General features: G+C 40.8%; 1 protein-coding gene across 1 annotated transcript; it reads right to left on the reverse strand.

Annotated features, from left to right (window-relative positions):
• Window positions 1-2,322: 2,322 nt before the first annotated feature.
• Window positions 2,323-11,925, reverse strand: zbtb8a (zinc finger and BTB domain containing 8A). Its single transcript, XM_088355043.1, has 4 exons — window positions 11,717-11,925; window positions 3,762-4,618; window positions 3,522-3,691; window positions 2,323-2,656 (listed from the first exon to the last, which is right to left on the reverse strand). Exons 1-4 carry the CDS (start codon window positions 11,779-11,781, stop codon window positions 2,339-2,341), a joined length of 1,410 nt encoding a protein of 469 aa, XP_088211169.1. The 5' UTR covers window positions 11,782-11,925; the 3' UTR covers window positions 2,323-2,338.
• Window positions 11,926-16,952: the final 5,027 nt, after the last annotated feature.

The raw sequence follows: 16,952 nt of genomic DNA on the forward strand, positions 1-16,952 counted from the left end.
CAGGGCACCCGTATGATGCGGCAGGGGTAAACCAGTTAAAGCTGTCGGGCCCTGCTGTTGAACAGAAAAGTGTTGTGTCACCCTGACCCAAGTGACATGGGTTTCTTGTGTCCTGTTTCACCTGGAGGGAAGAAAGCATGACTGACTTGGGTGCCGAGGTGCTTAACTTGTTTAGGTGTTTGGGCATTTGGGTTGGCCATGGTCCAAACATTTTTGTGTGTGTTTCTGCTACTCATTCCCTTTTTAAAAAAATTTCTTTATTTTTGTATGTGTTTGTCTTTCTTTCGGTCACCCCTCTCGAGGGATATGACCAGGGTAGATACATAAATAGTCAAATCAATATTTTATTTAATGAAATATGTTTTTTTAACATTAGTAAACACTAAATAACATGCAATCTTCTTTTAGGGGAAAATAAATGAAAATATAGTGTGCTAATATTTGGAGTTGTACCCACTGTTTATTTTCCACTGCTGGAAAACTGCTGGTGAATTTTGTGAATTGAGAACTTAGGGTTTTTTTTTCCCTTGTCTCTATTCTTTATTTGGACCAGGCGATGTAATGTAAAATGTTTGACTTAGGACTTCGATTAATCTGCTGTTGTAAGGCTGAAAAACGTTTTTATTGTGTCCAAGTAATAAGCAAATATAACAAACACTTGAAATTGGCTAACAGTCATTGTGCATATTATATGGTAGGATTACAATGACTTGGCGAAAACAGAATTTTCAGTCCTTCAATAAATATCCGTTGAAGCCTCAGCTTCAAAAGTTAAAAAAAAGTTTTCCATACATACAAAAAGGATTAAGCAGTTGCTCTTTGAAGCATAACAAAATAAACAATCGAAACATGCTTTAAATACGGAATATCATTATATTCAGGAATTCATCATACAAGTAAAAGGAAAACCTGATGCCTTGCCCAAAAAGTATCTGTCCTTATCGAAAACAAGTCAGGTTTAGTGGATAAATGTTGAGAAGTCACAAAATCATACTTCATACTTAATGGGTCTCTATGGAATTTGGAACTTGTTTACTCCCTGCCGCCTTCTCCTTTCATGCTTGTCCATGTGTTTTTTTGTTAGGGTAGCATAATAGAGAGATAGATAGTTACTTTATCCATCTCCGTAGGGAAATTCACACTTAAGGCAGTCTCCTTTGTTGTTTATCAAGAGATTAAAAGGATGGCCTCGGGGTGCTGTGTTTGTAGTTTAGCAACAGTGGAGTGGATGACGTCACACGCTAGTCCAAAAGTTAGACGTCCCTGCAGCAGATGGAAATCTTTGTGCCCAGGGATACACCACCTCGTGTTCATGTAGATAGCAAGTCCACCTCCTCTCCGCTTCCCGCAGGCTTTTGTGTCTCTGTCTAACAGCGCTGAAGCTGATAGCTCCGGGTAGCTCCATGTTAGCTTCAGGGATGCTAGACGTGAGCCACGTTTCCGCAAAACACAGCAAACTGCACTCCCTGTATGCTTTGATGTTTTTCACCGGCACAGCCAGTTTGTCGGTCTTATTTGGTAGAGTACACATTTCCATGATCACGGACGGTACCGAAGACTTATAACGCCACTAGCCGCTTAGGTAGCTCCGGCCCTGCATCCATGATAGGGCCCCCTCATCACGCAGGCACGAGAATTCTTCAGGGGAAGGAGTTGAATCCCCGAATAAACCCATTTTTGTGTGTTAAAACCCATAACGATAGGATAGAAAGTTATCCAAAGTGTCGTTGTCAAACGGGACGAAAAACACAGAAAATAGAAGCAGACACTTAAAACAATAAATCAAAAAAGTGCGAAATAACACGGAGCTGCTGGAAAGGCCGCTTTGATGTAATAATAGTAATAATAATAATAATGTAATAATAATAATGTGTAGTTTGCAATAGTCTATGGTCTGTGCAGCCCTTTGAGACTCCTTGTGATTAAGGGCGTCACAAATGAACATGACTAGCATGAAAATGGTGAAAGGAGGAATATGCCTGTTTCAAGTACAGTCCAAACGCCAAACGACGAATTCATTCAAGCACGTCTAAGAAATGTGCGTGATTGCATGTGCCACAAAATGATCTTGACAGAGGGTGCAATGATGACTCAAGCGGGAAGATGGCATCAGCGAGTAGAACATTTCCAAATTCCGGACAGCACCTTTAAGGACACCTCAAACAACGCACTCCAACTTTAATGGAACGTAAAGGTGCTTTTTGACCCAATTTTTCACAGATCTTGTCATGTTGCTAAATGGATCACACCTTTAGCGCCTACAATCCAAGCTTAACTTCAGCAAGCTTTCCTGCACTTTATCTTCAAACATGCACAAGAACACAAGCTTGGTCCCGTTTTATTGCAGCTCCTCGTCGCTATCTTCCACTTGATGGATAATGAGGTCAGCGCCGGAGTCTTCGGCTAGATCATCATCATCAGTGTTCATCCAGGCCCGGTTGCTTTGCTCCTCCTCCCCGTCCACGCCCAGTAAAAGTGCCGGCTCCTCCTCGTTGCTTCCTTCCAGGCTTTCCATGGGCCCAGCTTCACGACCGACCTCATGGACGCACAGCGGGCACATGCGATAACGCCGTGTACCCTCGCACACCACTTGGCCCGAGTCTTCAGTCACCGGACACTTGCACCGCCGGCACACCAGCTTCCTGGCTTGGTGGATCTGAAGAACAGCACAAATCACACAGTACTGTCATTGGGTTTGGTATTCTTTATCTACATTGGTATTATAAACAATATGCTGTGTTGGTGTGTCCAATGTGCAGCCCACCGTTCATTACCTGGTGGCCCTTATCAGTAATACAATGGCCCCTCTACATACGAGTTACTCTAGTTGGTTAGAAATTTGAGATATGAGATGTCTTTCGAGCAAAAATGTTGCCCAACATATGGGAGAAAATCAAAGTTATGAGAATTTTCAGACGCTACAACTGGAAGGCTAGTGATCGAGAACGCTCACTACAAGTTAGCACGTGCATTCCTGCCTTACAGACCTGATCCTGTGCTTTTGTGTTGTGTATTTTTCTTATCATGCTCTCTTGTACTCCCTTACTCCTACACTACCACGCATACACCTCTGACTTCCTCCACGGTAAGTTCTTGTAAAAGACTCACAAGTTTGTGTTAACATTGTCTTATCTGTCTTAGTACTGTATTTGAGGTCAGAAGTATCCAAACTTTTTCCTTGGAGTACCACAAACCGAAAAATTATAAATGAATCACCATTGTGATTAATATCTTTATACACATGATAAAGTCCTTTCACGAGGGAGACGTTTTAGTGGTGGACTGAGTCTACTTTAACCTCACGCCTAAAAATTAAAACCTAGTAACAACACAATAGTAGCATAGTTATAACAAAATATTAATTATTTCAGGAATCATTATGAAACTGGTAGACCTATCCACTAATCAGTAACAAAGAAGTAACTCTCAGCTTCAAAAGGGTGTAGACCCCCTGCAGATGCTTTTACTTCATTTTAAACAAGAAAGGAAGTCATAATAATAATGGTGAAGGTTGGTTGTACCGTCTCAAAGTGGCTGCGGAGGTGCTCCAGGCGGGTGAACCGTTTACTGCAAGCCTGGCAAGGGTACGGTCTTTCGCCAGTATGACAGCGCAAGTGTCGCTTGAGATCCGCCTTCCTCTTCACCGTGTGGGGACAGAAAGGACATTTGAAGCGCATGCCGCTATTGGACACTGCAAAACAGAGGGAGAAACGGTTGGAATTATTGTACTACCAGATTGGTTCCTCCCCAATCTGGTTTACCATTTTCATTAAAGTTGGAGACAACGCCCATGATGGATGGCAAGCTGGCATACAGCTCATCTGCCTTCTCTGCTTTTTTGGCCTCCTGGAAGTCTGGGTCTTCGTGCTGGTTTTGGTGGGTGCTGTTAGTTGCTTTCCTCTTACTAGCCCCTTTTGTGCGCCGCCGCTCGGACCCTGGTAAAGTATACAAAGGGTCCTGGGGGTCCTCGAAATCTGATTTGATTTCATTGGTGGGGCTACTTGGTTCAGTTTTTAAGGCTGAAGTTTCCCGCTCCAAATCTTTGCTCATGTAGCTGGACTGCGATCTGGAGTTGTCCCTGGTCCAAAGCGCCGGTGGCGGACTATCCGAACGCTGTTCCCCCTGCAGCGGCGGCACAGCCTCATCTCCATTCCCACTTGTGAAGCTGCAAGCTTCCGACAAGCTGTGACAGCGATCGCCGTCTTGGTCTCTGACGCTGATCTCGAGCGAGGATTTGATGAAATTCTTGCAGTAGTTGATGACATTGTTCATCTGCAGGTAACTGGCCGCTGACATCACCTCAATCACGTTCTGACCGCAGAGGTCCAGCCTGCCTGTGTAAATGAAGTCAAGGATGTGGGTGAAGATCTCAGGGCTGAAGGAGTCAAAAGTGGCGTTGGCCGTCTCGGACATGCCGTCCAAGCTCTGGGTCAGCAGCATGCGGAAGTAGCCGCTACTGGCGCATAGCACGTTGCGGTGGGCCCGGAATAGGTGGCCCTCCACCAGGACACTGAAGTCACAGAACAGCTCCTGGCGCCTCTGTTGGTCCAACTGCTTTAGTAGATTGGTTTGATGGGCTGCCGTGATGTCAGCCGTGTTGAACCATCTCTGGGGCTGCCTGCAGGATGCAAACATATTTAACATCGTAATTTCAGGAGGTGTCAAGAAGGGGGACCTCTGAGACAACATGTGAGCTCTCATGGCTTTCATTAAAGGGACATTGTGTATTATTTAACGCACCATAGTGGTAAAAAAAAAATCAATTTAATACTAAAAATTATATATTTGAAATTAAAGCAAAAACATGAACTATCAGGTAAAAGTGCATTTTTAAATACTCATTGGACGAGAAATGTGTATTTATTTGACATAACATTAGGCTCACCTAGAAATTGCTCACATAATTGTCCACCATCTACAGGTAAGGGAACTCCCAAAAACTATAGACCTTGTGAAAGGCTGGGCAATGGTGCCGTTTGTTCACTTTGAGTCTCTGTATTCTTCCTTGTGTTTATTAGAACTGGTTTTCAGTTGCATTACACCATAAAGTGACATTGAGTGGTCAAATGTTACACAGTTTTCCTCTAGAAGCATATTGTAAAGCAGGGGTCGCAAACATTTTTGACCCAAAGAGCCATTATCGCAAAATATTTTGATTTAAGAGACACCTTGTAGAATGGATTACTGACTACCTGACAGGCAGACCCCAGTATGTGAAACAGGGGGGCTGTACATCGGACACTGTGGTTAGCAGCACAGGATCTCCGCAGGGGACCGTTCTCTCTCCGTTCCTATTCACTCTATATACATCGGACTTTAAGTACAACTCTGAGTCCTGCCATGTGCAAAAGTTTGCCGACGACACTGCGATCGTGGGATGTATCAGAAACGGGCAGGAGGAGGAGTACAGGAAATTGATTCAGGACTTTGTCCGATGGAGCGACGCAAACCACCTGCACCTAAACACCACCAAGACCAGAGAGATGGTGGTGGACTTCAGGAGAACCAGAACTCACCCGGTTCCTGTAACCATCAAGGGAGAATGTGTAGAATTTGTCCAGACCTACAAATACCTGGGTGTGCAGCTGGAAAACAAACTGGACTGGACTGCCAACACAGAAGCTCTATGTAGGAAAGGGCAAAGCCGACTTTACTTCCTCAGAAGGCTGGCCTCCTTCAACATCTGCAAAAAGCTCCTGAAAATATTCTATGAGACAGTAGTGGCAAGCGCCCTCTTCTATGCGGCAGCGTGTTGGGGAGGCAGCGTCAAGAAGAAGGATGCCTCTCGTCTCAATAAACTGGCTAGGAAAGCGAGCTCTGTTGTGGGCAAAGAGCTGGACAGCCTAACAACAGTAGCTGAGAGACGAGCACTGAAAAAGCTGAGGTCAATCATGGACAATCCATCGCATCCACTACACAGCATTATCTCCAGACAGAAGAGCAGTTTCAGCGACAGACTGCTGTCACGGTCTTGTACTACGGACAGACTGAAGAGATCATTTCTTCCTCATGCCATGAGGCTCTTTAACTCCACCCGGCAGAGTAAAGGCCCACATTAAACCACACCACCTACATTGGATATTACCGAATCTTACTACAATATGTATTCTGTGTAGCACTATTTAGTTACTCTATATAACACGCTACAGTGGGCATTTGCACGTCACACTGGGTATTTGTATATTGTATTCTTTTGGCTTTATTATTGTACTGTTCTCAGCTCAGGGATGCTGCTGGAAATGTGAATTTCCCTTCGGGGATGAATAAAGTATCTATCTATCTATACCATATATTTTAAGACAACCACAAAACCTGCTCTCCAAGCAAAAGCTAATTTTTCAGCACATTTTATTTCTCTATGTGACGTTAGATGATTTAATAACATTTATGAAATAAAAATAATACTAAAAAGAAGATCATGCTGTGTTGTATAGCGGCGGTTGCTCCTACCGCTCAATCAAATTGTTCTGTGTGCTTGGCTAGCGATTGTGGATAATTAAAATTTGTTGTGAGGGTTTTTAACAGAAAGTGTCTCAACAGTGAGCATATATTATTTAATGAGGTTCAATTTAAATGATTTTAGCAATATACAGCCAAAATGGGGTCTATTGGTGTGACACATTGACTGTAAAGTGAAGTTAAAACTGCCCCTTTATATTCTGGACAGAACATTACAAAAGATTACAATAGCTTCGGTTACTCCAAACCACCAATGCACTCTACCTAAATTTAACAGTATTGAAATGTTACGTAGGAATTTGTACAAGTAGCCATATTACCAAGCCATATAAACTCATGAAAAGAGCCACATATGGCTCCCAGCCCAAAAGTTTCCAACCCCTGTTATAAAGGTTGTCACTTTTTACTCACAACTGCCACCTATGGCTGAAAATCATTATTTTAGGTCTCGTTTTATATTTCACAATAGATTATTTCAATCTCATAGGTTTTCATATACAGTATATAGATTTAAATATTTTTTAAAAACCTAAAATAAAAAAAAACAGCTTAATTGTTTTTTTCTCTTTTTAATATTAAATAGTTCTATTGGTTCACTGTTCAAGCTCTTTTTCGTTTACTTCACCATTTTTAAATGCCATCTTTCAGAATCGCAGGACTTTCACATATTATGAATACTATTAATTAATTTAGTATGTACTGTAACATATTACTAAGCTGAGCGTCTGCAGATGCACAGTGAGGCATGCCATTATTTTGCCTCATGGTAGAGGGAGACAGTGAGACCAAGGTTTCTGATTTAGCGCACACCTCAGCCCCCCAAAATAATGTTTTTAATAGTAATAGCAAGCTAACAGCAAGTCAGGCCGTCCAGTATTTCTTAATTTATAAGTTAATGTTAGACAATAAAACTCTATTACTTCTATGCTACAATTTATTCAAGCAACACATACATTTTTTGAGCTGCCAAATCAAACGATTATATAAATCATCAATAAGGACCCCACCCATACACAACACGGACTGTTTACACTTCAGTCCCCAGGACGGAGGTACAGGAGTGTGAAATACAGGACAACCCGTCTTAAAGAAGTCATTTTACCCCTTTGCCATCAGACTCTTAAACGGCTGCTGATCGAACAATACACTACGGACACGTTTAGCACACTTACAGACACTTTATAACACTACAGTCACTTTTAACTGGACTACATTTGACTACTCATGCACACTTGAGTGAATCTTGTGTTTTATCTTTATTTTTATCTGTATTGCCTTCACTCATCTTGACTTAATCTTGTGTTTTTATCTTTTAACATTCGTAATATTGTTTTATGTATACATGTATAGTTTCCTAGTTTCTATTTTTACACTAGCAACTGTGTGGACAGCAAAGCAAGAATTTCATTGTGCAGGGAAACGTGGTACTTTACTGTACATATGACAATAAACACTTTGAATTTTGAATCTAAATGTGAGTTCATTTATTTGTAAATCTGACTGTGCCTCGCCAAACACAGACCTCATTGCTTGTCACTCAGTTGTAATGTTGCTGAGAAAGCAGTAAAGAAAATGACTGGGCTCTTATATTTGGAAGGAAGGATGGAGGTTTAATAACCACTGCCAGTGGTCCACTGGTAATACTGTGGTGGTAACCATAGCGGCCTTTATGTAAATAAATAACTGGATTAAAATAGGATGTTCCAAAGCAATGGGGTTCACTGAGGCCAGTGGTCCCAAACCTTTTCTGTACCACAGACCGGTTTAATGTCTTACGATACTCTCACAGCCCGGCCCAATAATAACATTAGTAATAATAATAATAATAATAATAATATCAAAAGTAAGCCTAAAACCACTGTGTAATCACTAGACCACTAAGGATGTAGATGTCATATAAAAAAGGCATTCGATTTTCTCATTATGACACTACTTTTACTTAAGGTAATAGAGACCGATGTTAGAAAGATATAAAGATATAAAAGTCCGACGAGGGGAAAAAACTATTTGGTGCACCTGATGATAAATCTGATTTTGAAGGACATTATATAAATACATTGTAAGTTTTATGGCGGTATTTTGCTCATAGTTTACGTTGTCAATATGATTTTAATAATCGCCCTACATGTTGCAGTACGGCAAATTTAATGTGATGATGAGATAAAATCGAATGCCCTTACTTATGTCATCCACATCCCTAGTGGTTAGGATTTGGAACCCAGGTTTGATTCCAGTTGTATCCAATGTTGTGCAAATGTGGTTAGGGATATTTTTCGACTGATCAATCATTGCTCAAATATCTGTATAACGTACACCCAAACTTTTAATGATATTGTGGGTGAATTCAGGGACCTTTTTTTTCCTAAAATGAAGCAACTATTATTTATTTCCCTGCAGCTGGTACCAAATGACCCATGGCTATTACTTTTTCCGGTAACGAGTACTGTAGGGCCCTACTCGTAAAATATTGTAATTGAACTGCGGTTACAACATAGTGCATTACTCTGCTACTCACAAAGGGTAGATCATTAGTGACAACGTCCTCTTATCGCTAACTGACACTCCTTGACACACAATGTGACAACACATTGTTCATCACCAGCAAGCAAGTTTGTATACACCTTTAAAGTACACCTCAATATATTTATGGTAGCAATGAAATTGTGTGTTAAATTGCTGTTAAAAATGTCGAAAAAAAATTGTTAAAACGTCATATTGTCAGATATAACGAAATTGTGAATAACGAAATTGTGAATATGCTTAATTGCTGTTAAGATTGTCGAGAAAAATTGTTCAAACCTCACATTGTTTATTTGCTGTTAATAGTGTCAATAAAATTGTTCCAACCAAACCAAATCCCAAGCAGAGAATTTGAGGGCACTTAATTTTTCGTTTTGGAGATACTCTCCCAAATCTATACACTTGCTTATAAACTGTATTTTCAGCTGTAATAGAAAATACTTAAACCAGGGGTTAGTTTATATGAGCCTATTTGGTTGTGTGTCTCCAGTAGCCAATGGTGGGCAGCGCGTCCAAATGGAGGCGTGGCTTACACAGGACAACAAACAAACTCAATCAATGGGGCCACACAGAATTTGCGCCGAATTTTTATATGTAAAATTATTTTTGCAATACACCATGCCTAAATAACAAAAGAAAATGTCTTGGGCAGGACCTAGAAATGGAGAAGTAAATCTTCACATGGTCTGAAGCCAAAATGGTTATGGAATGTCTTGGCTAAGTGTTTGCAAGCTCTCAAGATTGCACCAGCCAGCAAAGGAAATATGAAGGCTCTATTGTTTCCATAAGTTAGTTTACATGTTTTCTTTTATTTATTACGTGGCTATGTTAAAATAGTTTTACGGGGTTGGCTTGAATGTGAGTGTATACTGTAATTTGTAGCTTAATTTCAGAGTAACAAACTACTTTGGGTGCCATTAATCCATACCTGTCAACCAGTACGGTTTTGCTGTACAAAGTACGTTTATTATGGATTTTAAGACGTGTACGACGTACAAGAAAATCTGTACGGAAAAACGCAAATTTGTCAATGATGGGTACCATCCGGTATACACCGACTATCACAAAACGGCAAATCAAGTCAAGGGATTTTGCCGCAGAAGCCTCTATCTCTGTATCGTTTTTTATTCCGTTGCAAACAAAGCGAGCGGTTTGATGCTACTGTGCTCATGCATCTGCCGGCTGGGGATTTCCCATCATGCATCATTCCGAAAAAAATATATATGGTGTACGATTATTTTGTATAGGAAAATACGACAGTTTGTACGGGGATGGCGCCATGGAAGTTGACAGGTATGCTATTAACTGTAACTAATTGAAGAAACTTGAGAAGGGACTGCACAATACACAAAGAGGTAAGTATTAGTTTCAGGAGCGAGCAGCAGCAAGTCAACTGCAGGAGAGAGAGTGGGAAAGGTGAGATGGCACAACATTCATTTGGACAGGTAACTTAAAATTAGTTTTACCTGATTATATCAGTATCAGAAATTATTTTCCCCCAATTTTATTAACACTCCACTTATTGAAACATGAATATTTTGTTTGTTTGTTTGTTTGTAGATGATTCAATTGTTTGTTTGTTTGTACATGATTCAAATTGAATCTTTTCTTCCGGCGCCGTCACGAATGGCAGCCACTCCAGCAGCTCCCGTGTTATTTTCGATTGTTCTCGATTGTTCTCAGCTCAGGGATGCTGCTGGAAATGTGAATTTCCCTTCGGGGATGAACAAAGTATCTATCTATCTATCTATCTAATTACGTTTTTCAGTAACACACCCAACACTGGCCACATGGAATTCAATTCCAGTTAGTTTAACTACAATACAACCATTATGTGATTTTTAAATCAATACCACTGAGAGCTGACAATCAAAGCTGAGCTTCATTCGAACTAATTCATTATTAACCGCCCCTCATCGCCGTGTACAATGCAGGAGACGCTCCGCCTACTCGACAACACTCTTAACTCCCATTGGCTGAACCCACTCTCAGTCAAATTACGTCACCAACTAGGCAACACCCGACACCAGGCAAGGAGCTTCGGGTGACAAATCCCCGTAATCACCCTTAATGGAAGCGCCTTCATATATGTTAAATTTCTCGTGTAACTAAAACGTCACCGCGGGGCGACGAGAAAGAACAACCTCACGGGGCGCTTATAAAAGAAAAACACAAAAGCCAGTTGATAACCGCTTTTCCTCAGTAACCTATTTTTCCATCCTCGTGTCGACGACGACATATATTCATTTTTTATCATGCGCTCGAGCGAGCATCGCCCGATACAAACCACCCGCCTGCCATTCCCCACACAGTGTCCTGAATGTTTAACTCGGGAAGACAAATGAAAAGTAAAACATTTATAATGGAGCTCATTGAGGCATGTAGAAGAAGAAGAGTGCGCTAGTCCTGCGAGGGCGAAGCGGGCAGTAGCCCACTGTGTCCTGGAGCGACGCCCACTTCAGGCTCCGACCAACACAATGGAGGAAAAAAAACCCTCCGGACGTTAGTGTCGTTTTGTATTAAAACAAAATCCATAGAGAATTTGTGTACGGATTGTATGCGAAAACGCCCGTTTTATTCAAGTGGACCCCCCCACCCTCCTGTTCTTACTCCACCCTCACACACTTCTCGCCGGAGGTCCGGAGCGCAGCGAGCAGCGGGGAGGATTCGCTCGCTTACCCGAACGCCGCGACTCTCTCCCGGCTCACAGGACCCGCTTCCGCCCCGCGATACTCACTGGTGGTTGGATTCACCCGACGCCCGGTAGAGGTTGTGGTCGCCCTCGTCACTCACGAGATCCATTTTTTGGGGGGATTCACTGCAAGGCTTTTTTTCCCCTTCGGCCTTTCCCCCCCTTCTCTCCCTCGATCAGGGTCCACAGTCAGCCACTTCCTGCTCAGCCCTAAAGACCGAAACCCGGCGAGAGAGACTGGAGCTCTGTGCTGACGTGGGTGTTTTATTAACTGGGTGCCCGAGGGTTCAAGGAGCCATTTAAAGCCCCAGCGCCGAGTTTAGGAGCTGATTTTGCAGGCGTAATGTCGCATTTTGTGTCCAAAATGCGAATACGTTTAAAAGTCAAAATGTCTTGTGTGCTGTAGTGGCCCGTGAAATTCAAGACTGCACAAGAAAGGAGGCTTAAAACACATTCAAATGGAAAATAAATACATATTCACATACCTGTCAACCTCCACGGCTCCACGCCCTTACAAAATGTTGTATTATCCCTTACAAAATACAAAATAATCTTACACCATATTTTTTTGTTTATTTATGTAGTTTAACATGTTATATTGTACATGTGTTTATATATATATATATATTGTTAATTAACATTTTTTGTGAGATACTGAGTTGCTCGACATGAATGCGGTTTATTATAAAAAAAAAGTTCAAAAATGAAGTAGCTTGGACGTTCACTGTAGAAGGAAAAAATACATGCAAATATAATTAAGTGGAATAATACATTTTCTTATTCAAATTATTAATTCATTCTGCATTAAATTATTGTTGGTAATATACTGATTAAAGGGATAACCACAAACCTTTTTTCATTTTCTCCTTTTATACTTTCTTTTTCTCTTAACTTCTTTATTCAACAATAATGATTCCTAATATAATGCATCAAAGCAAGTTAGCCGTTTGAGGGCCAGCTCTTTTTAATGAGTTGAGCCGAAAAAGCCAGTTCTCTAAAAAGAGACGGACTTCCTTTCACTACACAACTACCACATGAAATCCGATGTCGCTTCGTTTGTGTCATGTCCTGCATGGTCGCCATGACACCCAGCTCGTCCCGCCCCTTGACACCGGCTGACACAGATTGACTTAATTGCGTGTATGATTCCTAAGGGCTCGTTTTTGGGACTGCCCGTTGCCATACCATTGTTTTGTTTGACTCGAGGAAAAACCTGTTCATGCCCGTTTGTTCTGAGTTACTGCCTTTCTTTCTTGAAGACCTGTTCGCACCCGTTTGTTCTGAGTGATTGCCTGTAAGCCTGTTTTTGTTTTGTATTTGGTCCCTGCGTGTTGGACAACTTTTATTTTCTAAATAAAAGTAACAGATCGTAACGCAAATGAGTTCACATTTCCTGCCTCCCGGTCCGTTCCCTGACAGTTTGCTACCGCGGCGAACTCGTTTGACTTGATTCATTTACCGTTCCGTGATAGTCGGTGTATACCGAATGATACCCATCTCATCTCATTAGCCGTACCGCTTATCCTCATTAGGGTCGCAGGGGGGCTGGAGCCCATCCCAGCCATCTTTGGGGAGTGGGCAGGGGACACCTTGAACTGGTTGCCAGCCAATCTCAGGGCACACGGGGACAGACAACTCATTCGCTCATTCACACCTAGGGACAATTTGGACCGGCCAATTCACCTGAAATGCATGTTTTTGGAATGTGGGAGGAAACCGGAGTGCCCGGAGGAAACCCACGCAAGCACGGGGAGAACATACAAACTCCGCACAGAAAGTCTGGAGCTGGATTTGAACCCACAACAGGTTCCCATGACATGAACTGTGCCGCACAAGCGCTAACCACTGCGCCGCCGTGCTGCCCCCCGAATGGTACCCATAATTGACAAATTTGCGTTTTTCCGTACAGATTTTGTTGTATGTCGTACAGGTCTTAAAATGCATAATAAACGTACTTTGTATGGAAAAAACCTACAGGTTGACAGGTATGAAAACACATTGAAATGAAAAATAAATACATATTCACAATTGTTACACTTCATTCATTTTTGCCACAAATCTTCTCCAATTCAATCAGAACATATTACTAAAAGAAATAGAAAAAAAGCCTTATTTTGAAATCTCACATACTCGCGGGATTCCAAATTGTATTTTTCAGAGGAAAGAAACAAATCAGTTAAATCAAATATTTTTGTTTTAATAGTACTTAAATCATTTAAATTCAATAAGTAAAATCTAAACTACGATGAAAATGTCTTAAAGAGACAGTGTGTATTCTCACACACCCCGGCCTGTCAATGCTAAGGTTTGGCTGATCCCTGAAGAGCGTCTTGCCGCTTTACACCCAAAAAATGGTGACCTGATCATGAAAGTGCTGTATCTGATTCAAATCTGCAGGCTTCCCTTGCTACTGTTAACCATGGAAACCAGTACTGTTTCATGTGTGGGAGTAAACCCCTACCACAAAAACATCCTGAAAAGGGATGGGCGCCACCAGACTGTACTTACCCAAGACACACCAGAGGAAGTGGTGCCCTTTCAACCCTGATGGTTATCCATGAGCGTGTTAGTACTTTAATCATTAAAATTGCATTGTTAACATATGCATTAGGGAGATCGTCTTAAAGTAGTAGTGGGCTTGGGGGCCACAATCAGTCTTTTTGATCCGGCCTGCTGAACGAAAATGGTACAAATATTTACGTTTTCATATTCATTTAAATATATGATAAATAAAGCACTTATAAATAAACAATCTAACTCTGTGTTCTCAAACACAAGTTGTTTTATGACCAAAAAGATAAGAATTGAGTATTAGAAAACGCTGTAGCAATTCATAAATTGTTTTCTAATCGTACCGGTAAATGGTTTTTAGATAATCCATCAAAATGTGATGATAATATTGTCACGAGGACCGAACCAGAACGGGGGCAGGAGGCAGGAAGGATGAACTCATTCCCGTTGACGATCAGTACTTTTATTTAGGAAAATAAAAGTTGTCCAACACTCACGGACAAAACAAAACAAAAACAGGCTTACACTCAGAACGGGCAAGTACAGGTTTCCTCCGACTCAAACAAAACAGGACAGAGCAAAACAGAACGGAAAATGCAAAACAGAAAATGCAATGAACCAGCACCCGCAATACCCACAACCCACCCTTAAGAAGCAGACACGCAAATTAGCTGATCTACTACAGCCGGTGCCCAGGGGGCGGGGCCAGCCGGTCGCCATGGCGACCATGCTGACCACGACAAATATGGTCAACTGATGAAAAGAAAATATACAATTCTCAGAATACATCTCAAATTTCATTCTTGAAGGGATGTTTTTAAGAGAGCGGTGCTAGGAATCAAATGGACCAAACCATTTCAAGGCAAGGTGGTATTTCAGACGCTACATTGTTAACATTTTCGTTATGTTTTTTTAAATTAAGCGTTTTTCATCATATTTTTTTTGGTGCTAGCTTTGTCCTTCTGTGTGTTTAGTACAAAATACTACTACAAAAATACTACAGATTTACTACAAAACTAAAAATGTAATTTAGTGCTTAAAAAGGGAGCCAATCTTTTATTTTGCTTTATGAAAAGAAAAAAAAAATACTATAGACATATAGTATCACTGTAATAGTTATTTTAATAATACAAAAATACTGTTTCTGAAATTATACTGCAAAATTATTACCACAGTAATATTACTTTTACTAAGACAAATAATAAAATACTACAGAAATATTACTAAAGATACACCATAAAAATGCAACTGCAGTAATACTACAAAAATACTATAGAAATACACTTATTACTGCAAACATTCTACTACTAGAAAGAAACATCACCTGGATGTATCCTGGGTTCATTGAATGTTTCGGCTTCGCAACATCACACTCTTGCCCTGGTGACCCAGCCGAGGTTGATCACGCTTCAATTTGCGTCACAGTAGCAGCTCACGGATCTGCCCTTTTGAGCCATGGCCACCTAGTGGCTTTTTCTGAAGCTTTGCTAGCGGATTTAATGTTTTTTTTTTCTTAGCTGCCCGTCACACCCAACCAAAGGACTAGGCAGTAAGATCGTCCAGCAAAACCTCTGTAGGTAGTCCCTAAAGACCACCTGATTAACCTACGGACTGGTTCAGAAAATATATCATGGCTCATTGCAATTTTCTTGGAAATATGTTTTCAAACTGGCATGATTAGTTGTTCACCAAGCCTATTCCAACCTCTAATAATTACAACCAGGTAACATAGTAATAACATTTTATTTTAGAAATGCATATTAAACTGGTCGCCCTTTGCGCTAATTTGTACCAAAAAAATAGCTTTCAGCTTCAGTATGGAAACCCCTGGGGCAGAGCAAAGGAAAACGTTCTCTAAAAAGCACAAGGAAGAGTACAAACTATACACTCAAAATTACCTTTATTTGTGCAGCCTTTAGTACCTATAGCGGCAAGATGGCTGACAATAATGCCTGTACAATTGAGGCGAGCCTGTTATGTAAAAAAAAAAATACTAATTTTTTGACCTACCAGTATTTTTGAAAAAATGCAGTCATATTATAGGTCATTTATTTTTACCTATTTACACCTTTTTTTCCTATTTATTCATTTTTTTACCATTAGGGGGTGTTAATTATTATATCATGTACCTTTAATGGGCAGTGACTTGAACTTCCAGTTAATTATAAATTTCAAATAGTTCATCCAATGTGCTGTATCTCAGAAATAAGTATCTAAAATTACACTCTCTCAACACTTTTTAAAACACATTTAAATCAGAGATGTACGATACTACCGTATATTCTTTTAGCTAGCAGCTCCCATCTATGGTCATCAATGCAAATATTACACAACAGTACCATTAGTACCCGTAGTTCAAAAATGACTAATTGCAGAGAAGTAACCTTAATTATCAAAAATGTATTTATTATTGCATTTGTTTAATAGCAATATACCATGCCTTCAATTTCAGGTCTCTGTTATATGCAAGGGCGTCGATTTGGGATGGATGGAGGTGATGTGTCCCTACTAATATCCAGCTATTATTGTTTTGTCCCCAATAATATTATGAGATCGTTTAGCATTGCAGAAATGGGTGAATAACGTTTTCTGCTGAAGAGCTGATGCATTTGGCCAATATGATTGGCTGTGCTTATGCCATATTCACGCAGGAATTATCTTTAATTATGATTTGGTTCCCACCAATGGCAACCCCAAACCTACGCCCTTCGTTAAATGCACTGTCTGAAATAACGTCTGCCCGGACGCCCTGGGCGTGCAAATTTTTTCG

This window comes from Urocampus carinirostris, chromosome 15 (assembly GCF_059441175.1).
Source record: "Urocampus carinirostris isolate Australia breed hairy pipefish chromosome 15, RoL_Ucar_1.0, whole genome shotgun sequence".
NCBI classification, from domain to species: Eukaryota; Metazoa; Chordata; class Actinopteri; order Syngnathiformes; family Syngnathidae; genus Urocampus; species Urocampus carinirostris.

Bases quoted from the DNA above. Each gene is read 5' to 3' on its own strand.
- zbtb8a (XM_088355043.1), bottom strand. From the start codon at position 11,781: ATGGATCTCGTGAGTGACGAGGGCGACCACAACCTCTACCGGGCGTCG. The intron at 4,619-11,716 runs GTGAGTATCGCG...TGCATCCTGCAG, and splicing joins TCGGGTGAATCCAACCACCA to GCAGCCCCAGAGATGGTTCA. The intron at 2,657-3,521 runs GTACAACCAACC...GCTGTTCTTCAG, and splicing joins TCCGCAGCCACTTTGAGACG to ATCCACCAAGCCAGGAAGCT.